Consider the following 12,771-nt stretch of genomic DNA (forward strand, 5'->3'; position numbering starts at 1 on the left):
AACTGCCACAGCACTGACCCCTGCCTGCGTCTGATGGCAGAATTACTCAATCCAGATGTGCTTTCCCAGAGTTAAGTAATTCAAGCTTCAGATCAAAACAAACATCTTCCGTCGAGTGGTCCCATCCTGACAACTGCGGATGAAAGAAACGTCTCAGGAGGGGATGTGTTTGTTTTGGCAAACCTATGATTTGTAGACCTCTGCAATGTAGCAAGCAAACCAAGAAAAAAATAAAATAAAAATAAATAAATAAAAACTGTACGAGCAGAGCTTCCCAAACTCCAGACCCAAAACATCCCCTCAAATAACTGTTTAATCAAATGTACACAAGGTGACTGTTAAAAAAAAAAACATTTGAACTTTCACAATATCAGATTTTCAATACAATATTATTGTGGGTCAAAGGATTGTAGTGTTAGTCAAGAATTTTTTTAATATTTTGTGCTCACAAATAAATAATTAAAACTCAAAAATACAAAATCACTTGAAATATGAGTCCAGGGAAATGGAGAAATCTGTAGTCATATCTGTACGAAAGTGTTCAAAACAAACTTACTAAAAATCACAAATTTACTATTATTACAAACGAGTTTTATTTTTAATACTGAATGACCAGTAATGTATCAAGTTGTGTTTATCATGACAAATATACATTCATACATTTTCATGTAGACAAAGTTGCCACATTTGAGTTCAAATTACTAAAGTTTTGTCATTAAAATATTTGATTGGCATTTCTTAAGTTATTATACTTTCAAAGGATATATATCTATCTTCACTCTGATTTAATTTGGAATATATTTATGGTGATTGCATTGCCAATGTGTCCATAGAGGATTGTTCTTTTAGTTTTAAGAGAGTGTCTGGCCCCAGTGTGTTGAGTCCGAGGCCTCCGCTCTTCACACAGACGTGAGAGATGCCGCTTATGGTGCGGAGGTGAGAAATGCAACAGGACTGCATGATGGGAAAACCAAGAAAGTGACAGTAAGAGTGCAAAGAGAAGAGGCGTCGGGCCTGGCTAAGCTCAGTCTGAGAAGTGTGAGCTCATAGTAAGTAGAGAGCCAGACGGAGCTCAAATAAACACAGCCGTACAGGCCTCAGCCTTATCGAGCAGACATGAAATCCCCTGCGCTCTCCAATCTGATCTGAGATCATATCTCCACAACCCACAGCCATCATAGGGGTGGTATGTAGCCTTAAATGGTTTGACACGCAGTTGCCAAGTTGTCCAACCTACGCTTGAATGATTACAAGAGCTGAGTCCAAGCGCATGCGAGGCACATTTAATCCTCACAGTTTGTTGTTTTCTGTTGTGCTGAATACAAACTAGGCATAGATTACAAGATCATTCTCTTCCTGTCTGTAGCAACAATCCCAAAACTCCTAAATGCTGGCCGGTTACATCAGTTTCAAACAAGTGTGAAATGTTAGTTTGCTACAAGCAGCTTCTTGCCACAGACTAGCATTTGCAAAGTATACTTTATTTTTTTACACAATGCAAACAATTGGCAAACAAGCACAACCAAACACGTAGCATCTCAATGGACACTCCAGTGACACATGCACACAACAGTCTCATCTTTAGCTGGTGTCTGCGCCATTTCTCTCATGAAGTTTACTGCAGATAAAGATAATGTTGTACACTTTATCTAGAGTTGTGTTTCTCACACATCAGTTTTTGATGTGAAAACACGGCAGGACATATGGCCAAAATATTTAATGTACTTTTTTCATATCATTCAATATTAAATCGCAATACTCCTTAACCATTAAAATGTGGAAGGAAATGTTTTCGTTGTGTGTTAGACCTTGAGAATGAAAAGATAACTTTGTTTGTTCACAACTAAACTCCACAGCACAAGATACCTTTTAATTTAAGTTTTTTTTTTCCCCAAAAGATTGTGTTTTATGATTTGATACAAATTTATCATAAATGGTGTCTAATGAAATTAAACTTTAGCAATTTCCCCAATCTTTTAAAATGTAATCAAATTGAAATGTAACTATTTCCAACAAAACATTGCATTTTTATTTTTTGTCAAATAAGATGCTGCACAACAGACATGGATAAACAATATCTTGGTTGTATGATATTCCTTGAAATTATAATATTATTATTACTACTACTTTCAGTACATTTTAGTCAGTGATGGGGACTCGAGTTTGAGACTCGACCTTGAAATACTTCAGACTCGACTCGGACTCGAGCTGCGGGACTCGTGAACAATGTTTATTTTTAGGAAACAACTGATGAGCTCGCTGTTATTCCCCTCCCTCCATTACCTATAACCTGCCCATGTAACACGTGACGTACTACGTATCTGCTGCGCGCGGGCGCGGCCACACTTTTTAAATTTTTTTTATTTTAGGCGCGGCCGCCATACATTAGAGGACAACGAACAAACATGTCGACTGCTGTGCCATTCATCGTTAGCTTTGGATTTAAGGATAGATTATACAGTTGGTACATTAGTAAAACCATTACGTCCATGGAGAGTCCCGTAAACCACATATCCAAGTGAGTGTGTGTGTGTGTGCGTGCGCGTGTGCTTGCGCTTGCGTGTGAGAGAGTGTGTGACCAGTGTGGTCATTGAAAATGTGTTCAGATATATATTCTTCACAAAAAATGAGCCAAGGCCAATGAGTCTGAGTTTTAAAAAATAATTAATCGTATAATTTTTCTCTTGATAAAAAATGAAACCGGGTCCTACAGATCCGAACACCATTCAAGGGTTAATTGCCAAACTTGTGGTGGTCGATTAACGTAATCATTTACGTGCCGCTGGCTTCCATCACGTTAATTAACGTTGTCTGCAAACAGGTTACAGAATTATTGTTGATCATGTATCATTACACTGGTTTGAGAGTTTGGGATGTGTTGACTTACAGTAGTTTATAAACTATGATTAGTTGCATTTTCATTGCCATTTAAGTGAAATTATTGAACTTAAATATACAAGCTTGATAAAAATTATCATTCTGAAGAAAATTTCAGATGGCTTTTGCATCTGAACTCTTCATACATTTCACATCGTTTGGTTTGTTGCAATAGTGTTTTGCATTTAGCTACGATGTGATGTTTGACCATATTAAGTCTCTTAACTTTTGGTCTGTACTGTACTGTGTGTTCATGCTACAAGTTAAAATACAGATAATATTAACTTAAAAGTAAAGCATTCTTGGTGTTTTTGTCATGTTGCAATAGCCTGTTTACACTGATTATATATAAAAATCAAGCTGATACTGTATGCTAATAGATACAGGAGTCATAATAACATATTACATGCTTTCAATTCCTTATATATAGCTATGCAGTGTTGGATGGGTCGCTGTACGTGATGCAACACTTATTATAACCAGAGACTTAATATAATGAAGAGACTTGAGACTTGACTTGGACTCAAGCTCAGAGACTTGAGACTTGACTTGGACTCTAGCTCAGAGACTTGTGAGCATCTCTGATTTTAGTATACGAGAGTAATATATTTCTATCATAATTTCTTTAAGTTAAACCAAACTTTTTTCTTTATTTGGCGGTTTTATTTGGTGAAGAGCTTGTATTCTTGTGTTTCAGTGTGTATATGACGGTAGTTTCTTTTCTCAAATGAAACGGCATAAAGATGAAGTGACTCAGAGCAGCTCTGGAGATAAAGTTGATGTTCATGTCCTCATATACTGAGATGCAGATGCTGAAATCACCACGAACGTAACATGGTTGAGTTTGTGTATCAGACAAAAGTACACCACACTGTAAAAGAAAAAAAAAGCTGAGCCAATTTAAAATTAAGGCAACAAGCTTCAGCAGATTTTTGAGTTCTCTCAACTTATTTTTGTAGGAGATTCTCAACTTTGTTGTATAAACTTAAGTAGAGAAAATAAGAAATAAAAATTGAGAAATTTTTGCTGAGGCATGAAATGATTGAGAAAGTGAAGCCGTGAAAACACATCCAGAGTCCATACATCCTCACTGTGGTAAAGGCAAGCTGTTACAGGCCCTCCGCTATCGGTTATCTCTGTGGAAACACGAGCGAGGGTGTTGTGATCATGCTCAGCTGATGCTCTGAAGACGTGACATAATGAGACAGCCACTACTGTACAAGAACGTGTTCAACAACAGTGAACCACTGCTGCGCGACTGTCTCCGGCTAGACTTACAGTCAGGTAAAGTCAGCGTGCTAGAACAGGCAGAATGTGAAATTAATATTACACTAATCCATTATTACGCATGCATAGATGCCAGTGCAACTGAAAGAGCAAACAAGACAAAGTATTACGCTGCACCCACTCCAACGTGCCAAGCTGTACTCATCACTTCACTAAAGCACAACATACTGTGAACAGTACGAACTAAAGCATTAAAGAAAAAAAAAAAAAAAAGAGCAAGTTGAGGTAAATCAATGGGCCAAATTAGATAGAGATTAGTCCTATGATTCAGAATGCAGAAGAATATTGCAGAAAAAGAAGATGAAGACAACAATGAAGACGACTCATGAACAGTTGTATGGACCCTCATCCAGCCACTTATGCAAAAAAAAAAAAACACTCTGTAGCCCAGGATTGGGGAGTGCAGCTGGCAGGCGAGGTTAAGTGGGTTTGACTACTTGTGGGCAGCCATGATTGGAACGATAAACAACACAAGCACTGCTGAAAAGCCATTATAACTCACCATATAACCAACCTCTGGCTTTCAAACGCAACACTAAATGCTAAAATAACTAAGTAGATTAAGATGGGTGGATAAAAATAATGATTTTACAATGCTCCACAATTACCGTTTGAACAATAATTCTTCAATCCCAAGATCAGTCTTTTAGTCTACGGTTGTTTTCAGTTGATATGTAACTATAAGCTCAATAAACATTATTTGCAGCAGATCTTGCACAGTTACTGCTGGTCAAACATACCATCATTTAATTGTTCAAACAAATCATTAAAACGGAGGAATATGCACCCCTGAAGCCAGCGACTTATGAACCCTGAGAGAAGTACACTTTAATTAATTCTTTATAAAGTTACTACAGAAATAATATACGTTTAGTTCAAACTTGATATTTTTTGAAAAGATTAAAACAATGACTTAATGCATTTTAAAGTAAAACATAATTTGACATTAGAAAGTGGATATTTTTGAAGTCTACTTAAATGTTACAAAACAGTCATGAAACTGTACTTAAGTATTTTTAAGTGGTCTTTTACTTCATTATCTGCAAGTACTTTAATATATACTTAAGATTTGAAGTATACTACACATTCAATACCTATAAAGGGGTCATATGATGTTGCTAAAAAGAACATTATTTGGTGTATTGCAATGTTTACACGCGGTTCGAGGTTCAAAAAACATTATTTTCCACATACTGTACATTATTGTTGCTCCTCTATGCCCCGCCTTTCTGAAAGGTGTCGATTTTTACGAAGCTCATCGTTCTGAGAAGCAAGGCGTGCTCTGATTGGCCAGCTAGCCGGTGCGTTGTGATTGGCCAAATGCCTCAAGCGTGTGACTGAAATGTTACGCCCCTTCCCATGTTGTGATGCCGTGTCCCGGGCTTTTTACAGTCTACGGTCCTGGCCCGACGAGACTAAAACAATAAAACCCATTATAAACGAGGCATGTTGCATTCAGTGAGGACATAATTACTGATTATAGTGACTCATACGGTCTTTTTACGTGTTGCACCGCACTGCGCCGCGTAAACATAACTCCATGTCTGCATTTGTGATCGTAGAAATGCCAAACAATCACTACTCTACACTGCTCAAAACTCTCGTTTGAATTGTCAGTAGCAAATTCGAAACGTATTTACAGGCTGCGAGTCCGAAGCAACAGACTGTCCTTGCAACGTTGGAATTGCCCCACTTTATAGTGTTCACAGCCATTCATAGTGTTCACATTGTAGGCTACTCTCTCCCAGGTTCAGGAAACAGTCCTCCGTAAAATGCGCTGCACACACTCTAATATTTGGGTTGAACTGTTCTGGAACAGTGTTGTAAACACAACTGAACCACTGATTTCTAGTTGTGTCCTCTTTTGGAAGCCCAAACAAAGTACTTTCACTTTCACAACGAAACACAGCGTCTCCAGGACATGACGCCGGCGGCAGCAACAATACTACAGCGAGAATAAAAATCCCTCCCTCTTTCTTTGCGTATACATTTGGGCGGTGTTTTCTCCCCACACCGTGACGTAGACATGTGGGGGCGTTTATAAAAGTTAAGACTCTGCCACGCCTAAAACGGCTCATTTAAAGAATATCTCTTTGGTTTTGAGACTATAATCTTTGCAACTTCAGGGATCTCATCTATTCACAAACAGCTTGTAACACTCCAAAGAGAAAGGAAGGAAAACTTGAAATTGCATCATATGACCCCTTTAAGCACACTTTTTTACAAGGAAAGCCAAAGTTAACAGTTGATGTATTAATTTACTGATCAACATTGCGTTTTGTTGTTTTTGAGAAAAGTCTCAGCTTTCACATTTTTCCAATTTTAAAAATCACAAAACTCCAAAAAAATATGTTTTAATGCTCTTTAATGTAATACGACTGATCGCTGTAACTCCCTCAGAAGGTTTCTGTGGGTGAAGCTAATTAGCCTAAAGCCATAAAACAAACCAAAAATCTATTAAAATGTCTTGTTGCAGAACACAGTTGACTATCACAACTGGTTTTGAATATGGAAACATAAAAGAATTCACTTCCGACTTCATTTCACTTACTAACGTGTTCCACAGCCACAGAGCTTTTCTCTTGCTTCAAGTTCATCTTGGTAATGCATGGTTTAGAAACACTGCCCTTCATACGTTCATTCACTCTCCTGAAAACCATTACGGCTTCCTCTCGTCCCCAGACCCCTTGGTCCCGTGGCCAACACAAATAGTCTCTGCAGTGCTCATATTCGGAGCTGCTATTAAACAGGCCTGCCAGAGCAAAGTGGTGGCTTTTCCTGAAACTCTTGATTTATGCACACAGAGAGCAGAAACGCAGACGCACTCCTGATGGACATAGCAGGCCGCATTTCATGATCCAAACCTTACCATGAACACCTATCATGCAGTTAATCACTGATTTTTGGTCACATTTTTAAGATCATATTCTCGCTATTAATAAACCATTAACTACGACTTGCGTCAAACTCCTAAATACTTATTAATAGTAAGGTAGTAGTTAAGTTTAGTTATGGTGTAATATTATGAGATCTAAAATATGGTCATGCAGAATAAGGCATTAATATGTGCTTTATAATAAACAGCCAATATGCTAGCAATATGCATGCTGGTTAAAAGTGAGAATTGGTCCTTAAAATAAAGGGTTACCACTAGGGGCTGTCAAATTGGCTGAAAAACTCAATTCAAATTTTGTACTAAAATATTATCAATATTCGAATTATATTCTAATTTAAAAGGCATAATTTCTGTTAGGGGGAAAAAACTTTTGGCTTCTGTCCTGAGGCCTCAAAGGGGCGCATAGAGCAAAATATTACTAATGCACATTTCTTCAAAGTAATAAAATAATATGACTATCTTTGAAAAAATAAAAAATCTTCTAAACCATATATAAATCAACCTTTGTGCGTCAATTAAAAAAAAAGTTACACATAGGTCAATAGTGGACAAAAATGTCCATGTCAAAAAACTATCATAAAAATTTGAAGCTTGGAAGCACAGAGTTAAGTTTGGTCTCATTTTAAATATGACCCATGGCAGATTATTGTTGAAGTAAAAAAAAAAAAGTTTAAAAAGTTAAAAACAAAAACAACAAAGAGTTAGAGGTTTAAGTTTATGATATAATATTAAAATATATATTTTATTAAACATGTTGAACTCTATACCTGCTAGAAAATCAAAGCCATAAATCTAAACAAGTTGTGTTCCAAATCTGAGGTTGATATCTCAAAAAATTAGCTTTCAGTAAGATTTTGTTTGGGCGCAGTACCAAATTTTCCCCTTTAGATGCCAGTAAAATTCCGCTGGTGAACACAGTGCTTGGATTTGTGATTTGCAGTAGAGCTTTTCTTTCTCAAATATTACAAGCACACACTATTTTTTGTTTATGACACATACAAACCACACTTTGACATCCATACCAACACACCCACATAATTATAGCTGCATTATTTATCCAACTGGTCTATAATATGCAGAAGCAGAAAACAGGAATAAAGCGAGTATTTGCTTTATAGGCCAAACCTGAAAAAAATAAAATAAAAAAAAAATAAAGTAAAAAATAATTTTGAAGCCTTGCCAACAGATTTAAAGCCTATTAAATGGCACTGGTTAAAAACAGCAGTTTTAATGGGTTTCAATGGGGACATTTTTGTCCTTAAGGTCCTGAGAGGAACTGTTTTGTGTACCAAGTGCAAAACAGATTTATTAAAGGAAATGGAAGTGAAATAGTAATAAAAATACACACCTGTGCTAAAATGTATGCAGTTGGCAATAACAGGCAAACTGGTCAAAAAAACAAAACTGAAAAGGGCAGAAATATCCAAAAGTTCGCACAAGGGTTAATTATGTTGTTTAAACAATTAGAAATAAAAAGCATCATGTATGTATGCATGTAAAGTTTGATCCTAAGGACCGAAAACAAAAGAGCACTTTTTTCATTTAAAAACATGAGATGCAGTGGAACGCATAAAAACCACCATAAAGTCTCGAGACATGTTTTTTAAAAGTTGAACTTGCTGTGCGAGACGCGAGAGCAATGGTGATAGATGTCCATAAAGAAAATGTGATAAATATGCGTTGTGTGTGAACGGCTTGTTTCAGTTTCGCTGTAAACAACATCTCTGCATTGTTCTCTTTTCCTCAATATTTTGAATGAGCAGCGCCGCATCCGGTGGGTTTTTGCATTCGAATGTGGATTTTTATTTTAAATTCGACGAATATTCGAAATTCAAATTTGACAGCCCTTGTTACCACAACTTAAGTGTTTTTACAGAGTGATGAATGATAAAAACACTCAATTAGAATCAATTCAACTTGAGCATATAAAGCAGCAGATGACATAACTCTAGTGCACTTACAAGATACATGTTACTGTCCATTGTTTTATTTTATATTTTTTTAATAGAGTTGTCATTATAGTTCTAGGTGTGAACAGGCCTTAAAAGCCAATAAGAACATATTTAAATGTTTAATATGCAGCTATGTGGAGTAGGATTTTGGACCCATTGTATGTGATGCTACCTGATGATGCCACTACAAAAAAAAAGCAATTGAGCATTATCAAAAAACAAGAGTTTGCATTTTTAACTTTTCTTTTACAAGCTGTATACCAGGATTTTCCAAACTGGTGGTTTGTGAGATTGTGATAATGCCAAAGTTGAGTAAAAAGAGACTGCATGATATAAGGTCGTATGAATACACAGTGTTAGGATGATGCTTTCTGGATCGAGTTTAATCAGGCCTTGTGTTCCTGTACCTTCAGCTGTTGGCAGTCCTCCGCTCTGGGCCTCAGCTACAGCCTCGATCTCTCCAGACTCCGACAGGGTCACGTCAGCCGCTGCACAACAGACAGGAGACTGTTAGTACGCCGTTAGTCAAGACCTGTGCTCAAATAAACTAGGGCTAACAAGCAAGATGTGCTCTTATCAAATTATTATAATGGAATAACTGAACCTTAGCATTGGTAAAAGTAATTTGTAAAACTGATAACTTGTAATTTTAGAGTATATGCAACACAAATATGCAACAAAAGCAGCTGTAAACCCATATTAAAATTCAAAGACATGTTAAACAGGTCAGTAACACTTTGTTTTAAGGATCAATTCTCACTATTAAATAGTTGCTTATTAGCATGCATATTAGCATGCATATTCACTTTCACATTACTAGCATACATACTAATATTAATATATAGCACATATTAATGCTTTACTCTGCATTTATTCTAGATCCCTTAATCCACTCCATGCCTAAACTTAACCTTACCAACTATTAACAAGAAGCAAATTAGGAGTTTGAGAGAAAACTCCTAGTTTATAGTGAAAATGTGTTCCCTATTCTAGTGTTACCAACAGGTCATTTATAGAAATACACAAACATGCAATTCATCCAGTGACTTGAATAGAACAGTGAATATTAATTCAATATTCCTGTAAGGCATATAAAATCAAATGTTTCTGTGGGGAATCTGTGTCATACAACTCAAAAATAAATGTACAAAAAAATAAAAAATAAAAATGAGCTACATATGCATTATTAAAGCTAGATTTCAAATATATATATATATATATATATATATATATATATATATATATATATATATATATATATATATATATATATATATATATATATATATATATATATATATATATATATATATAAAGAATTCTTCCTTTTATCTTCTTGGATCATATTACTTTGCACCAACAGCAAAATAATAAAGAAAATATTAGACCACGACTAAGGGCTCTCTTCACTGGAAAATTACCATTAATTGTGATGCAAGAAAAAGAGCAGCTTCAGGCGGCTTCAACCCTGAGTGTTTGATCTGAAACTGTGTTTCCTTCATCTGTTCCAAAAAAAGAGCATCTCATTAATCATAACACACATTACTGCTGACAGTGTGGTTTCTGAGATGCTCCATAAATACCCTAAATTGAGTTAATCACAGACAACACGAGTGGAGTTTTTTTATTTTATATAATCATCAGATGGTAACTGGGCTGGTGTTTAGCAAGCTCACTGTATGTGGTTAAAGGCAAATTACATCCTTGTTTAACAGTGTGGAGTGATTTCCTTCTGAGACTGAAAACTGCGCGAGAACCATGACATATGGGGCATAAATTATGCTTGCTTAATAAGTTTATTTCGTCGTTTCATCTGTTCCAATAAATGAAATGGTTTTTAGGCAATTAATCCTCAAATTAAAGTTGGGAATGTGCGTGTCGAAAAGCACATTTGACATGCTATAAACAGCCGGTCCAGGTCTTCCACATAATTACAGTGCTGTATTCAAGCAATATTCCATAACGCGCTGCCAGCTGAAGCATTAGTGAGTGATTAGGACTCATCCACACAGTCCTCACAAACACACCACATGGCTCGTTTTATCCCATACGTACGCTAAGGAAAATTATCCTGATTAAAAAAAAAAAAAAATTTATAAAATGATTACAGTACAATCACAACTTTACATTTGAAAGATTAAACGTATATACAAATCATTACTTTGCAACAAATCAGAGTGGCTCTCCAAAAGACAAGTCAGCCAACTATTTACACAAAATATACACTATTTAACATTCATCTATGCAAAAACAAAGAACTGCAAAGATTAGGAGGATCTTGATGAAGTTGGTGATTCCGCTAATCAAACACTGGCTGTGAAGGTTTATTTTATGCCGCCTCGCTGCCTGTTGAATGATTATCTGCCATAACACACACAGATGGTGTCTTTCAGAGCCGGCGAGGCCGTGGCAGAACCCACATACACTAGGCTTACAGACACATTTCTCTGATGGTGCTGAAGTTTAATTCACATATGAAATCTCAAACATTCCAGTGCCTGAAACTAATGCACAATCCAAAGACATGAGTCACACAGAAAAGCAGAGGATGCTTTTGAATGTACACATTTTACATGAATCCATTTGTGGATTATTAATGGTATCTAATGGAATCAGCTCCACAGAAAGCATAGCAGAACTGGAAAGTTGCAAAAGAACAATTGCTGCTCTACAGATGTGAAATTCTAAACGTCTAAATAACAAAAAAAAATATTAAAAGTGCTTTTAAATTTATAGATAGATTTCCAAAAATTAAAGCAGATGGTCACACCATGTCTCTTCATAAATGAGAAACTCTACACTCTCAAATATTAAGGTTCGTTATTGGATTCTTTCTTGAAAATTCTTTAACATCCAAGGAGTCTTTCCATTGCACAAAAGGTGCTTTATAGTGAAAGAATATAGTGCTATTCACTTTATAGTGAAGGTTCTTCAGATTATTAAAATGTTCGGCACACTATTTTTTTAATAACTGGATCCTGAAAGGTTTTTTGAGGAACCAAAAATGGTTCTTATATGGCATCACTGCAAAAAAAAAAAACAGAAGTCATACCACAGCTATCCTGATTCCAGCAATATTGTTTCTTCCAGGTGATTAATGATGAAAACACTGACACCCAAAACTACTTAACTGCAGTGCATGCTGATAACAAACAGAACGTTATCGTTCATTGGTGTGGACGCTAATATAGTTCATGTTCTTGCCGTTAATGAGTCTTAAGTCAATACAAATAAAGCAGATTTGTGTAGCAAATGTAAAAATGGAGTCAGATTATGGGGAAAGCTAAGGCCCATCTGCCATGTTCTGTAGCACCACAATTAAGGTCGTGTTTAATTTTAACAAAAAAATAAAAATGTAGTTTCGCACCTCTGAGCCATGAACAGGTGTTTCCGCTCTCAAATCATGTGCAAAAGGAAAAGCCAAAGGCAAAACAAAGTGAATAAGTAGGCTGACTTTGGAAATGAGTTGTAGAAGCAAACCCGAGATGAAAAAGCATATGTTGTTTGTCTGGAAAACAAGGAAATTTACATGGACAAATACTGTTCACAAATTGTCTATAACTGGTCTTGAGCTCCCTTGAATGAGCTCTACACACACTACAACAATCATGCTACTAAAAACATTACAGTGATTACTTTCTCCAATCTCAGTTAGGGTTGGGTATTGTTTGAATTTGATTCTTATCAATTCCTCGTTTTGATTCCAACGTGGTAATAAAAAAAAAAAATGAGATATCAAACATTTATTCTGGGTCTCTT

At 36.0% G+C, this 12,771-nt stretch overlaps 1 protein-coding gene across 1 annotated transcript in view; it reads right to left on the reverse strand.

The window, feature by feature from the left end:
- LOC306866101 (tyrosine-protein kinase transmembrane receptor ROR2-like) overlaps positions 1–12,771 on the reverse strand; it is an 80,494-nt gene that overhangs the window by 20,591 nt on the left and 47,132 nt on the right. Inside the window, exon 2 of the mRNA XM_079411113.1 lies at positions 9,420–9,500. Within this exon, the coding sequence (XP_079267239.1) occupies positions 9,420–9,500 (81 nt within the window). The remainder of the gene's footprint in view (positions 1–9,419; positions 9,501–12,771) is intronic.

The sequence above is a fragment of the Barbus barbus genome, assembly GCF_936440315.1.
Source record: "Barbus barbus genome assembly, chromosome: 47".
Taxonomy (NCBI): Eukaryota; Metazoa; Chordata; class Actinopteri; order Cypriniformes; family Cyprinidae; genus Barbus; species Barbus barbus.